Here is a 16,148-nt window from a genome sequence, read left to right as displayed (position 1 = left end):
AATACTAACAGAAAAAACAACCCTGTAAGAACTGAAACACACATCACTAAGTAAATTACATTTTGAATAATAAAAAATGCGAAATGCCTATTTGTGCATTGCGTCTCTGCATTGCATTAGACGCAATGTATACATAATTTGATAACAAATTATTTACAGTGCGGAATATAATTGCATTTTAATTAATTAAACTAATTTGTTAGGCAAATAAAAATGTGTAATAGCCGCTTAATAAAATGTCATACAAAAATGTTTGTACTGGCAGTGCTGACAGATAATATTTAGCACTAATAAATTTTATGAGAAGAATGTCGATTTAATGTAACGTAAATTATATACACAAATAAATATAATTGTACATATTTTTATGATGGAGAACTTTTATATAGTCGATGGTGCTATAGTAGAAAGAGGTAATATAAGTCATTAATAATATTACAATATTAACTAAACATTTTCTCAAGATACACAAACCAATGATGGACTTGATTCAGATTCAATACTTTCGGGTAATAATGAGATAAAACTACATTGTAATAATAAAGTCAGTAACAAAAATGAGGACGCAAAACAGTTTGACGATAAAGAGTGTAGCAATACCAACGTAGACAAAAGTGCTGAAGTTGTTGATCTTGACTCCTCCTCGGAACTCAGCGTGGATAACTCTGAACTGAAAATAATAATCGATGATAGTGAAAAAGAAGACGAAAGCAGTGACGATGTAATCGAAATAGTTGAAGTAAAAAATGCGTTGAATAAGAATCCAGAGATTCAAGATAGCTTGAAGGATAATGAATTAGTAAATGTTACCACAATCGGAGACGTTACATTACCATCGTTCAAAGTGAAAGTAAACCAAATAGAATCCAATATCGAAACTGATAAAAATAATATGTTAAATGACAAAAAAAATACTGATGCAAAAAAAGATGACAGAATGAATATTGATGGGGATGATGATGGTATAATAGAAATTGTTGAAGTAAATAATAAGTTGAATCAAAATCCAAAAATTGAAAATATCGATAACTTGAAGAATATTAAATTACCGAACGTTACAACGGTTTTTAAAGCATCCTTTGAAGTGAAAAACAACCGTTTAGTACCGTTTAGTATTGAAACCATAAAAAGTGAAATGTTAAATGATAGCCAGAAAATTTATGATAAAAAAGAGAAAGGAATGATTATCGATGGTGATAATGTTGGGATAATAGAAGCAGTTAAAGTGAAAAGTACGTTGAATGAATATATAAAACTTCAAAATATCGAAAAGTTGAAGAATGATAAATTAATAAGCGTTACCACAGTCGAAGACGTTTCATTACCATCATCCAAAGTGAAAGAAAATCAAAAAGAAATAGGACCTGGTATTGAAACTGTTAAAAATAGCATGTTAAATGAAAGCAAAGTAATTGATGATAAGAAAGATGAAAGTATACATATTAATGATGATGACAGTATAATCGAAATAGTTCAAGTAAAAAATACAAAAATTCAAGATATTAATAGCTTAAAGGATAACCACTTACCAAGCGCTACAACGGTCCATGATACTTCAACGCCATACCTGAAAGAGAGAGAAAACCGAGTAGAAACCGATATTGAAACCGATATTGAAACCATGAAAAAAGAAGTGTTAAATGAGAACAAGGAAATAGATAATAAAAAAGAGAAAGGAATGATTATTGATGACGACGATGATGATGGTATAATAGAAATAGTTGAAGTAAAAAATACATTAAAAGAAAATCCAAAAATTCAAGATATCGATAGTTTAAAAAATGAATTACCAAGCGTTACAACGGACCTTGATACTTTATCGCCATCCCTCAAAGAGAAAGAAAACCAAGTAGAATTCGGTATTGAATCCATAAAAAAAGAAGTGTTGAATAATAACAAGAATATTGATGACAAAAAAGAGGAAGAAATAGTTATAGATGACGATGATGATGGTATAATAGAAATAGTTGAGCTTAAAAATACATTGAATGAAAATCCAAGAATTCAAGATATCGATAACTTGAAGGATAATAAGTTAGTAAGTGTTAACATAGTCGAAGACGTTTCATTACCATCCTACAAAGAGACGGAAAACCAAATAAAATCAGGTATCGATCCCATAAAAAATAAAATTCTAAATGTTAAAGATATTGATAATAAAAAAGCAGAAAGAATGATTACAGATGATGATGACGACGACGGTATAATTGAAATAGTTGAAGTACAAAATACATTGAATGAAAATCCAAAAATTCAAAATATTGATAACTTGAAGAGTAATAAATTGCCAAACGTTACAACGGTCCTTGATACGTCATCGCCATCCCTCAAAGAGAAAGGAAAGCGAGTAGAATCCGGTATTGAAATTGAAATTGATGATAAAAAAGAAGAAGGAATAATTATTGATGATGATGATGATGGTATAATAGAAATAGTTGAAGTAAAAAATACATTAAAAGAAAATCCAAAAATTCAAAATATCGAAAACTTGAGGGATAATAAATTAGTAAGTGTTAACATAGTCCAAGACGTTTCATTACCATCCTACAAAGAGAAACAAAACCAAATAGAATCCAGTATCAATCTCATAAAAAATGAAATTCTAAATGACAGCAAAAAAATTGACGATGAGAAAGAAGAAGGAATGATTACAGATGATGATGATGATGACGGTATAATAGAAATAGTTGAAGTAAAAAATACATTGAATAAAAATCCAAAAATTCAAAATATTGATAGCTTGAAGGATAATCAATTATCAAGCGTTCTTAAGGCTTCATCTTGTATTGACCCCATAAGAAATAAAATATTAAATGACAGCAAAGAAATTGACGATGAGAAAGAAGAAGGAATGATTACAGATGATGATGATGATGACGGCGTAATAGAAATAATTGATGTAAAAAATGTTAAAAACTTGCAGGATAATAAATTTTTAAGCAGTATCAGGACCTCTTGCGATTCATCGGCATCAACATATAAATTGAAAGAAACACAATCACAAAACACAAAATCTAATCGTAAACTTGAACTCAGTAAAGATCTTTCTGGATTAAAATCCCAGTTTGAAACAATAAAAAATAGATTGTTAATTGACAACAAAGAAGTTAATGATGAGAAAGAAGAAGGAATGATTTCTGATGACGACGATATGGACGTTGACATGGCTTCAATAGAAAAATCTAATATTGATAATATAAACATTCCAAATATTTCTAAAGCAGACGATAAATTGCAAATTACTACTAATAAATTCAAAGAATCACCACCTAAACACGGAATAAAAAGAAAGTATAATGAAGACGAGAAAAGTGATATTGGTCTAAAAATTAAAAGAACTAAGAATGAATCATTCACAGATTATAAAACTGCAATCGGTGATAATTTATCTATAACATATAACAGCATGCAAGAGGCACGAAAAATAAATGTTTCTAATAGTAATAAAACTAGTTTAAAAGACAAAAGAAAATCACCCACTATTTATGTAAACGATGGTGAAATGCCGAGCACCTCAAAAGGAACTGCATGCTCAACTTCAGGTTTTTTTAATTCTAGTATAAACGATGATGACAGGCCGAGCACTTCAAGAAGATCAGAATGCTCATCTCCAGATTATTCTGGCATTGATAAATTATTTTTTATTGATACAACTCCCGGATTAGATCCCAATGATTGTGTTCCATCGTTTAAGGCTGTTAGTAAAAACAAAAAAGTTGAAGATAAAAATAATTGCCCTCAATCAAGAAATAGTCTTTGTTTTAATTGCGGTTCTACAGAACATCCATTATCTAAATGTACAGAACCTAAAAATAAAAAAAATATAACCCGCGCTAAAAGGCAATTTAAGAGTAATAGCGAAAGATATCATAAGAAGTCATGTCGTTATGAGCACATAAAACCGGGACAGATGGATGATGAAGTAACAAAAGCGTTAGGTTTACGTAAGGGTCAAATGCCATCATATAGATATGAAATGCGTAAACATGGTTACCCACCTGCTTGGCTGAAAGCGGCTGAAGTAGAATCATCAGGCTTAAGTATTATAATACAGAGTGTAAGTGATTGTTTTTGGGGTCTTCTATATAATTTAAATTAAATGTACATTTTTCTTAAAATTTATCACAGGACGACCCGAAAAAAGCATTTGATTCTAGACCAAAATATCGTAGATCAGACATTATAGATTTTCCTGGATTCAATTCCATACCTTTTAAAGGATTCTATGATGTAAGTGTTATATTATAAATGCATATATATTATATTTATTTTTACTTATAGGATTATAAATTTCATAACGTTCCACCATTGACACCAAACCTAATGAAAGATGCATTTTTAAAAACCTTAGAGCCGTATTTAGTTGATGATGAATTTGGACTAATAGATGATTTCGGAAACGACTCAATTGAAAGTAACAAAAATCTTTCAACAGATTCAATAGACATGGAATTAGAGAATGATGACGAAGAATGTAATAGTGTTGAATTTTGTGGTCCATTATTACCGAACAAAAACAAAGATAATGATGTTAGCTCAGATACTGCTGAAAATTTAGACAAAGAATTTGATAGTTCAATGGAACAGAATGTAACGCAAGATGAAAATTCTCTTTCAACTCCCAAAACTAATGCTAATATTTCTGCTACGCTTGACTCATATGTCAGTACACCTTTACTTAATTTTTCAGGATATGAAAAACTTCCGCCAATATCCAATTTTCAAAAGGATGTTAGTTGTGAGTTGTTGCTATTCGAAAATCTGCCCGGTTCAACTGGATCGTATACAAAAATTAAAAATTTACTTGATAAATTCAAGCAGAATTAAAACGAATAGAAACAAAAGATCAAGCAAAAAAATATATTCTATATGTTAATGATTTACTTATTAAGTCCTATAATGTATTTTGAAATATATTAATTGCTTGTTCCATACTTTTGCCATAACAAACTAAGGATTTGTTACAGAAACAAATTTAGGTGTGCATTCACACTACTCTTTTGCAGCAATCCGAACTTAGGGTGTTCAAGTTTTAATAAAGAAAGCTAAACCGATTTCTGCAATAATACTGCAACAAAACCAAATTCTCCAATATTTGCAATAATTTCTGTTATACTGCGAGTAGGCACAATATAAATAGAAATCGAATTTCATTTCTTTGGGGAAAAAACTTCCAAGAGAGATATACTTTTCGAATGTTAAAGTTAAGAAATGTATATATTATATATATATAAAAGTGGTATATAGGATATATATATATATATGTATATAATTATAAGATACAGTTTTAATTATGTGATCTGTAGAATGCGTAGCAGAGAAAGATGTTATATGTTATGCAGTATATATTGCTTAACAAACAGTATTAAAAACATATGTATGTTTTTTTTACAAAACGACTCCGATATGCTATACAGTATATGCGCATCATACAAACAATATTAAAGGCACATCTTTTTTATAAAAATGTTCTTAATATTCATTTATGATTCCTCATTCACATAACTTAATTAGTTTCAATAGATTTTTTTATCTAATTCAACTGAAAACTGTACGTAGGATGATGTGCCGTTGTGTCTAATATGTTGTATACATATAAAATAAATCTTTCTCATATAGTAGAGAAAGATGCAAATAATGTTAGTTGTCTATAGATTAATGCAATAAAGTACTCTGAATTCAGACTATATAGACATTTTTAAGTAACTTAATTTAATATCAATTGTATATAAATTTTAAACTTATGCAATAGAAGCCAACCAGCTTATGCTATAGATATATCTATATATTGAATACATTTTACATGCTATTATTATTGTAAATAGCTTATATATAGTAATAAATTGTTATATTTATTTACACATTGATGAGCAGTAATACTATCTTTCTGTAATTGACTGTGATATCTGTAACTTGCATGCATGTAATTTATTTAACATAAAAATTAAGGATTCTTAACATCATCGTCTTTGTTTTTTAATCTATACTTAAATGCATTTATATATAAGATGGTCATACGATATTAGAATTTTAATTAATTTTAATTATTTAAGATTGTGTAAATTTTATTATTTATTATTGAAATTTTTTAATTAATGGCATCGAACAATATAAATAAAATTATGCATAAAAAATAGCAGTTATCGAATTAAAATAATTTCCTAGTTATTTTACATATACATATAAATTAATTTTTCAAGGATTTATGAAAGTTCTTAGCAACCTGAAACTTCAATATATTCGAAAATTAATAATTTAAACAACTTTTTATTTGTGCTTCTATATGTTGCAAAAGCATGTACGCTGTAACAGAATGATGAAGCAGCACTAGGAGTTTTCGAGAGAAAAGTTCTTCGTAAGATCTTTGTTACTCTACGAATTGACGATGACAACCTAAACCGAATTAACCTCGAGCTATACAGGTTTTACTAAGACATTGATATGCTTCAGTGAATTTACACCTAGTGGCTTTGATGGCTTGGTCATATCGAGAATGGATTAATATGTTCCTTTGAAAAAAGTATTTGAGGTTACAGTTGAAGTAAGGGAGTACTAGCCGTATTTGATATACAAGACTGGAGAAGGTATGGACGCAGCAGAGGCGCTTGTAGGGACACGCTACGTCAGACCGAAACACGGTTACGGGTTATAGCAATTTAAGTAAGTACGTGTTAAAACAACTAATACGATAAAATTAGAAACGTGGTAAAGTATGGAACGATATTATAATAAAAAACAAAATTATGCTCAAAATCAAGTCGGTATAGTACGGTACTATTTATGTTATATATTATCATTATGGTATATACTATAAGACAAATAGATGTAGTATAATATTCAGAATAATTGGCATCACGATTTTCTTAAAAAAAAACTGACAGTTAAAAATAGAGTAAAAAAAGACTGCTCAAAATGGAAAACCTAACTTTTTTATCTTGTCCTTTATTTTTAATATCTATTTTATATAGAAAAAATAGAGTTAACTTTCAATAAAATTATTTAAAAAAATGCTGATATACGGCATAAAAATCGTGACGGTACCATAACGTACTGTATCCGTTTGTATATATCTTTAGAAATATAATATCTTTATTTAAATTTAATTTTAACATTTGAAGCTTATATTATAGGGATGTATATTAGGTTAGATAAAATAGAGACGCGTTATAGTAGGTCTACTTCAGATAAATTAGATCTGTTTTACAGTTATGTGATCCTAATAGACACTTCACTCCCTGCAAGGTCGTTTATCATCTTTGATGAATGGCTACAATCCACTATACATCGTATATTCGAAGTATATATATATTTTTTCAATTTAACAAAAGGGAATTCATTTATTTAATATAAATTTTTATTAAAAATGTAATCATTTTGTGCTTTGCAATTACTATATAATTGCGTATAAATAATAATAATAAAATAATATTACAAATACGTATTTTTATAAATTATTGAATTAGTTTGTGTTAAGATATTTTTTTTTTCAGCCCGTCTAAATATATAAATATTTAGACATATCTGTAAGATTGATTATGTATAATTTTCTATAATTTGATTAAGTATTACTATAAAACATATATATTTTTTTTAAACGGAATATAAATTTTATAAATTCGTTACTTATTGTATTTTTAATGAATAGCTGGCGGTGCTGGTGGTGGAGGAGGATCCCCATGACGTTCATCTCCATCTGGAGTACGACGTTTGGTATTTGTAAACTTTAATAAAGTTTCGGGGCGTATTAAATACATGATTACAGCAAGAATCATAAACATAACCATCATAACAATATTATCATCTTGACGTGCTACAGCTGGTTGCTGTAAACGTCCAGATACTAAAAATAGAAAACACATATATATATAAATAAATAAAGTACATATACGAGAAAAATAAATCATTTCTACCATCAATGCATTCCACATCATTGCAATTTGTTTGACTGCGACGCATCTGCAAAAAAAAAAAAACATCATATTTACTATTAATAAACAATAATAGATAAATAAATAAAAAAAAGTAGGTGGATAACTTACCAGTGCCAGTAGCTGTTGCATTACGAATTCATGGCTCCAAACACACTCGCATCCATCAAATTCATCTCCTCCGTTAGACATTTTTGCAATTCTTTGTTTTGTAACTGCAAAAAATAGTTTTTGTTTAATTTTTTGAAATAAATTTCTTTTTTTATATTAAAATAAAATTTTTTCCTCTACTTTTTAAAATATTTTTTTTTTGTTAGCGAAATTTTGTTTATATTATCGCTAGTGTCAGATTTAAGCTCCAAGCACTGGCTACAGCTTTATTTATAACTAAATTTCTCCAAAGTGTTATTCTATATCTGTGCAAAAATAAAGTTCTACTGACGTGTCACATTGAATGTATACAATTTAAAACCATTAAAATTTAACTGATTACCAACTTAAAAGCCAAAGTAGATTTCCACTCAACTGAGACTAATTGCTTTTCAACCGAACTTCCCAACGCTTAAAAAGAATATAAAACTGAAAGCAACTGATAAAATATACAAACAAAATTTTTATACCATTTTATAGACTATCCAGACTTTGCGGAGAAGAAGGGTTCTCTGATTAAAAACTAAACGCTTGTAATTATTAAAAAAAATATAATTACTTAAAACCATAGATGTTTTTTTTTTCAATAAACACATTTTTTTAAACTCGTACATTAAAAGACATTTTCAATACAACTCACATATAAATATGAATAATAATATATTATATATAGATTTATACGTATTATTATATATAAGAGTAGATTTTGATAGTAGTGGTAATTTTTTTCTCAACGTGAATAACACTCGTTATTCGTGAATAACACTCGTTATTCGTGAATAACACTCGTTATTCGTGAATAACACTCGTTATTCGTGAATAACACTCGTTATTCGTGAATAACACTCGTTATTCGTGAATAACACTCGTTATTCGTGAATAACACTCGTTATTCGTGAATAACACTCGTTATTCGTGAATAACACTCGTTATTCGTGAATAACACTCGTTATTCGTGAATAACACTCGTTATTCGTAAATAACACTCGCTATTCCTGAACTTGTAAAACCTAAACAATTTTTATTCATAAATCCTAAACAATAGTTTAGACACCTGACCAACGCTTCATTTCTAAACAATACTCGTAACTCTTGAACAATACTCGTAACTCGTAACACACACAACACTCATAACTTCTGAAGAACACTTCTAAACAATATTCGTTATTCCTGAACAACACTTACAAGTATAGTTCCCTAACAATACTTTTCACTCCTGAACAAATTTGTCATACCTGAACCACATTTGTTATTCATGAACCACATTCATTATTCCTAAACATTCGTAATTCCTGAACCACATTCGTTATTTCTGAAGAACGCTTATAACTCCTGCACAATACTGTTTACTCCTGAACACTACTCGGTAGCTCCTGAGCAATACTTGTTACTCCCAAAAAACAATATTCACTTCTAAACCACACTTATGCTATATGAAGGTCTGAATCGATTAATAATAGGGAAAAAGTTCTCAGAGATACAAAATACTGTCACCAAAATAGATCTTTTGTGCTACAACTAACCCTTACCAAACAAAGCTCATTTAGTCTTTCGAATAAAAACGAGATTATTTTTTGAGATTAGGTCGACAGCTCCCGTTCCAGCACGCTCCGTCCTACTCAATTCTGTATAAAAGAACCATAAGATAATGAGGTAGTTTAATATACCTACACAAATAAATAGTGTTAATAATGGTAATCCAAAGCAAGCATCAACACTGAAGCATAGATAATATCTATCTTCAATACTGAAGAGTGCATAGGCAAATTAAGGTAAAGGAAATAATCTCTTCTCACTTAGCTAGAGAGGCTGTATCATTTCATATGCCTTGTAAATACGGGAAGTAATTTGTTTTATGAACAGCTGAACGCATTAATAGGCTCGACTACTCCTATAAATGTTGTGAAGAGAGTTGAAGAATTGAAAAAAATTCATTTCATAATGATACATAATACTTTTTTAAGCTAATAGAAACTAAGAAATTCAATCAATACAAATAACAAAGCAACTTAATTAATATATCTATTATTTTTATCAAAGAATGCTTCTATCAAAACAGAGCTTCCATTTTTACCACGAACAATAGATATTTTTTTTTTAAGTGATTACAGACACGTTTTCTTCTGATAATTTTAAGCGTAAGACTTCTACTCGTCAATCATTATATTCTTTTCCGCGTAATATTTTCCAGAATGGAAAGTGCAAATAAAGAATAGTAACGTATTTATATGGGGCTTAGATGATAGTACCAGTAAGTAGAAATTTTGATAATGAAACTTTAGAAGCACTTGAGGAAGTTATCGACTATGGACAAAGAAATAATAGAAGAAATAGTTTAAGTTTTTGATCAGAGTGAATTTATGACAGGAACTTGAGAATAACACTATTAAGAATGCTTCTTTATTCATATACAGTCAAACTTTCATAACTCGAACTTCTATAAGTCGAATTTTCTATAACTCGAACTAAATAGTGCGCAACACGGTTTAGAGAGCAATTTATTTAAAAAAAAAAAATCTCCATTAGTCGAACCCTTTCTTTGCAAAATGGTACTTCGAGTTATTGAGGAGTTATATATGTATATAACTACTGTTAAATCTTAGTCTAATTAGTTTAGTGAGCTGCAAAAACATTGCCAAAAAAATGTTATAGTATATACTCCCTTTAGTACAATCTTGTCTACGCAACTGTCAAAGTAGAAGAATTAAATCTCGAAATTGCACGCAACGCTGTTAATTTTTTAGTAATCTGGATTGATAACCACTAGTTTGTGGCATCATAGACGTACTCAAGTGGGAAGCGAAGGTCTGTTTCTTCCATAAAGGGTGCCTGAAGTGATTTTCCACAAGAAAAAGAGGACCCACATAATGATGACCAGCTACACCGTCCCTTCTTCTAAAAGGGATAAATTGACGTCTACAATTTAGGTATGTGTAAATGTAGGCAAATCGGTATGTAGTGATTGAATTTACATAATTAATTTAATAACCATTTTCTTTTTTCAAATGATATGAGCGGAAGATTATCTTAAATGAATAATCTTTTTCTTCTTTCTACAGTTTTATAAACGGACAGTTTTCAAAAGTGGTCCAACTGTAAGACGATTTCTACTTAGAATCTAGAATTTTTTTTCCTTTTTTTTTAGTCGACAGTTTTATTACAGGAAAGTCTTCAGATGTGACCAAACTCTAAGACGATTTATAGCTGAGCGCATGTGTGGCGATTTTTTGTTCTTAACCGTGAAGATTTTATCTACTATTCTTCACATATTCATTAATGTTACCATGATATCTGAATTCTACCAATTACTCATAAGCTATTTATACAATCACTTATTTTGGAGGAATCGAACGTCTATGGTGACGTTTAGTAAGTGATTGGCACTCTTTTGCGCAGTAGATTTTTATAGGGAACCGCAGAGCAAAAATACACATACTACTAAACTGATAAAGAGTTAATATAGGGATTGGGAATAAATGATGAGATTTAGTATTGAATAAAATAATGTAATGAGGGTGGAACGAAGAGTATAAGAAAAAGTAAGTTTTTTAAACACTTATAATGTATAAATTGATTATCAATTAAATTTAATTATTAATGTTGGGAATAATAAATCCCGAAAATATAATAGATCCGAAGCCAAAGAGCTGGCGAACAATAGAGTCATGTCTGATTTAAGTCCTCAAAGCGAAACAATTAGACCTAGAAAGGACAACCCGAAACTAGGCTAATAAATATTGCAGACATTAAGAAAAAGTGGAGGTCTGAACGCAGATCGAAAATCACAAGAGCTTGGGTTTTGGCTTTCGTTTTTGAATCAATGCGAAAGTGGTTCCGAGGGGAATGAGTCTCGGTTAAGAGGAGATGTTTTAGCCATATACTACATATTAATGTTTAGTAGTCGGGCACACCATTCCGACGACGGCCGGTATGACAGTGCATAAAGCATTGCACTAAAAAAAATCTATTAATATAAAATTCTAAAATAAAAAATGTTTTCGAATTTGTATTTATTTATATAGTCTTCTTCTATATAAAGTTATCGTTTCGAAACTTTTCGACTTCTAATCTTATCAATCATAAAATAAAGTTTGTTCATACAGCATTTCTAATTAAGAAGTCAAAAAACTTGAGAACTTTATATAGAAAAGGATTACATAAATAAAAATAAAGAGGTTTTTCGAACAGTAGTGAACTACAACAACAAAAATTCATTTTATATTATTTTAAATAATTGAATTTTTGGCTGACCATACAGCTGTTTCGAGTGTTGCCAAATGCCCATCATCAGTGTTCTTGTATTTAATTATTCGTAAATAATTTTTTGTGACTGCAAGTACCAGAAATCGAACTCGTACCCTGCCAAATTTGAAACTTAGAGTCAGCGCACCTTAACTAACTGACTCAAAGCCGTACTTGACTTTATGTTTTATTAACAAATTCACTTGCTGTGTTGATATTAGAACGAAATCACAAACCAGCTGTAGAATAATTGAATCAAATATTTCTATTTCTATTTTTAATTTTTAAATTTCAATACTTTTTTTTTGTAGAGACATTATTTATTGCATGTATCTTGTATATATAGCCTCATCTAGGACCGTAATACTGAGAAAGTCATGCTAATGTTGCTCCACGAGTCGCATGAACGACAATGGATAATTTTTAACTTAAAAAATTAACATTTATAACATTTTAATAATAAATAAATAATTAAGAATAAGTTAACATTAAATAAAAACAAAAACAGTTAAATGTAACTGAAGTTCGCTACGCGACCCTATTTTACTCGCTGGCTTAAGAGTACATATATGGGCGTGGGTGTGTGTGTGTGTATACAGTATTATTTGTTAAAATAATTAAAACTAGAACTTTATTAAAAAAAATATTCAAGTGTAGAGTGAAATGTGAATACAAAATAATCACGAACTCAGGAAAACCTTGAAAATCGAAGTATATAAATTGTGTCACAAAATCTAATATTTTTTTTAACCCGATAAGAATTGTATTTTTTACTTTAAACAAAACCAAAACGTCGGCGAAAAAGCCATAAAACAGATTGTTTGTTTTCCTTTAAAAAAAAATGCTATAAAAAATTCTCGTTTCTGTTTTTTTTAAAAACGATAAAAATTATTTGCAAATGTTTTCTGTAAAATAAAAAATTACAACACAAAATAATTTATAGTTAAATAATAATTAAATTAAATGTTATCTTTAACGTTTTCCGACAGTTATAAAGATGTAAGAAACGAAGGTTTTGTAAAATTGCAAATGTTTATGATAATAAAAACTTACAATTAAACAAATTTCAATATTTTGTTTTTTTATAACAACTTTTTGCTTATTTATAACTGCAAAAATTAAGAAATTCTAATTATGTATAAATGACATATGCACTCATTGATATCGAAATATAAGCACAAATGTTTAAAAGAAAGTAATTTAAAGAAATTATTGTTAAATTGTACACATTAAACCAGTTTGAATCGTGGCGAACGCCATATATTGCATTTACTATATAATTAACGTTTATTTATTTACAAGCATATATAGAGAAGAGAAATTTTTAACGACAATTTAAGTACCGCCCTCTCTATGATGTAATTACTTGCTAACAACAAAAAAATTCAATTAATTTTTCACTTTCAAAATACAATTTAAGATATTACTGTCACAATTTCAAAAAAAAATTACATTAATATTTGCATTTAAATAAATTGTTTATAATGTAACAATATAGCAACATATCCTACCAACAAACTCGCAGAAGTGCTACTGAAGTATAAAGTGAATGACAGAAAAAAGCAAAAAGAAAATAGCAAATAACAGTTTTAGCAAAAAAAAAAAAAAACAGTGTTGTATTTTGTAACAAATATACTATGGCTATGTTTTCTATGTATTCAGTATGCTATGTTTAAGCGATTGTTAAGAACTGTTTTAAAACAAATTTAATTTAAAATTAATAAAAAGAGCGTCAATGCAGAAAAATTAAAAATGCTCGTTATTCGTTAATAGCTTATTGACATAATATGCATGCATAATTACATGCATATTTCCTTCTTAATTCCTACATACGTGCATTTTTTTGATTGAAAATTATTTCTACTAAGAAAATAATAAAAAAAAATGTTTGTATTTGCATAAATATTGTAAAAATTTTACATATATATGTAGAGTTTATATTATATTTCAAATTTTCATCAATTGTATTGAGGCTAGTTGAGTCAGTGCACTTGAACACTTTTATTCTCTATTAACTGCGAACTTTCTTTATAACCACCTTGACTGGGTTATTGTTTATCACTTCATAAGACTAAGCAACAACTGACCTCAGATCTGCATACCTTTAATATATAAAAAATCATAAATATTAATAAAGTTATTTAAACTTAAAAATTTGAAGTATATAAATAAAGTAAATTTTTTATTTAGTAATTTCTAATAAAATAAAATAAACAAACACATTTGGTGCTTTTCCTTTATCTTTTGCTTACGAAGTCTGCGAATAATTTCAGTGTGAATAATAATCGCAAATCCGGATATTCAAAGATTCCAGATTCGATTTAATTTTGAACTCTGGAAATGTCGTTTACTATCCAATTAATCGGATTCTCCGAATACTTCCTAAAACGGAATACGAAAAGCACTAGAATATAGTTGAAATATTGGTGCAAATAAATAATTTGTTAAAAAACTAATTTTTAAAAAACTGTATCATTTAACAATTTATAAAATAGCCCGTTTCAATAATATAAGTAATTATTATTTTGATATTTCGGTTTGCTTGGCTTATTTACACCGAAAACCCTAACTATAACTGATATATAATGATTCTAAGAAATAATGTAATGACTATATATTACGATGAATTTTTTTTAAATTTCTAAAATCAACTCAAAGAACCTTTCCAAAGTGCATTTTTGGCTATGGGCCTAGTCTCCCCTACAACCAGAAATGTAGAAACCGTTGGGAAGAACAGCAAAACGAAACAACTGAAGACTTTTGTGTAAATGCTCAAACCTGGTAAATCAAAACGTTAAATTATGAATATTTTCTATTCTAAAAATAGAAATTACAAAAATAACCAACCTACCGGGTTAGTTTTAAAACTTTAAATCGCAAAGCTAAACATCTTAAGACTTGAAACTACCTACCTTAATTTACAATTGGCTCTCTATATTGACATGGAATGAAAGAGGGGAGCATTAAGCTTAATAACGCTAAAACCATCTACAATAGCTTTACAATAAGAAATATAACTTATAAACTTATTACTTATGGTATATAAATATACCATATGTAAATGAAGTATTTTTGAAGTAACATCCATTGCCATTTGTACTTCCTGTGATATCCATTGCGTTCTACATATTCTATGACATTCATTGGAATTTACATATCCTGTAACATCCATTGTGATTTTGACATCCTGTGACATCCATTGCGATCTACATATCCTGTGACATCTATTGAGATTTTGATATCCTGTGACATCCAATGCGATCTACATATCCTAATCATTACCAATGTAGCGAAAGAATTTGACAAAGACGCCCTAAATGTTCATCAGCAACAGCTTAAGCGCAAAACAGCTGTACTCGATCTTAAGCGAAAGTAGAACCCGCTACCAAATATATATGTACATATATATGGTTGCTTTAGTTATATTTTTTTTTTGTATTTTCTCTTATAAATTGCTTATTAGTATTTCTTATACTAGTTTTAACTAAAAAAAAAATGTTTTCGTTCAAATTTAAAAAATAGTGAGATAAAAATAAAACCTTATCTCTGAGTATGTGTTAAAAAAATCCGGCCTTGCTTAAACAAAACACTACCATAAAAAATATTCTTAACTTTATCATAACTATTGCGAAGTTATCAGACTTAGTATACTAAAAATTATAGCCATATATAAGCTTTATTAACTTATGAGTTGCATTTAAATTCAGATGGTTTAGCAAATTGTCCCTCAGTACTTCTCTTGTTAGGGACTCTCACTTAATAATAATTATACTAAACGTAAATCAGCACATAAAAATGCATTAGGTGTAGCTCGCTACTTCTACTATT

The 16,148-nt window shown here is 28.7% G+C and overlaps 2 protein-coding genes across 7 annotated transcripts; one reads left to right on the top strand and one right to left on the bottom strand.

Annotated features, from left to right (window-relative positions):
• The first annotated feature begins 91 nt into the window (after positions 1-91).
• Positions 92-5,778, top strand: LOC119678062 (putative leucine-rich repeat-containing protein DDB_G0290503). The gene is made up of 4 exons (XM_038089710.1): positions 92-413; positions 465-4,057; positions 4,129-4,230; positions 4,282-5,778. Exons 1-4 carry the CDS (start codon positions 368-370, stop codon positions 4,825-4,827), a joined length of 4,287 nt encoding a protein of 1,428 aa, XP_037945638.1. The 5' UTR covers positions 92-367; the 3' UTR covers positions 4,828-5,778.
• Positions 5,779-7,342: 1,564 nt separating this feature from the next.
• Positions 7,343-13,850, bottom strand: LOC119685430 (small integral membrane protein 14-like). Of its 6 annotated transcripts, none has more exons than XM_038099704.1 (4): positions 13,832-13,850; positions 8,040-8,143; positions 7,911-7,956; positions 7,343-7,840 (listed from the first exon to the last, which is right to left on the bottom strand). In XM_038099704.1, exons 2-4 carry the CDS (start codon positions 8,118-8,120, stop codon positions 7,635-7,637), a joined length of 333 nt encoding a protein of 110 aa, XP_037955632.1. In that variant the 5' UTR covers positions 8,121-8,143; positions 13,832-13,850; the 3' UTR covers positions 7,343-7,634. The 6 variants fall into 6 exon arrangements, with proteins under 6 accessions (XP_037955632.1, XP_037955629.1, XP_037955630.1 ...); XM_038099701.1 differs by having other exon boundaries at positions 7,349-7,840; positions 13,773-13,835; XM_038099702.1 differs by lacking the exon at positions 13,832-13,850 and adding an exon at positions 8,422-8,496 and having other exon boundaries at positions 7,349-7,840.
• Between the last annotated feature and the right edge of the window lie 2,298 nt (positions 13,851-16,148).

Source organism: Teleopsis dalmanni, chromosome 2 (assembly GCF_002237135.1).
Source record: "Teleopsis dalmanni isolate 2A chromosome 2, ASM223713v2, whole genome shotgun sequence".
In the NCBI taxonomy this organism is placed as follows: domain Eukaryota; kingdom Metazoa; phylum Arthropoda; class Insecta; order Diptera; family Diopsidae; genus Teleopsis; species Teleopsis dalmanni.
This window is presented reverse-complemented; position numbering and strand designations above follow the sequence as displayed.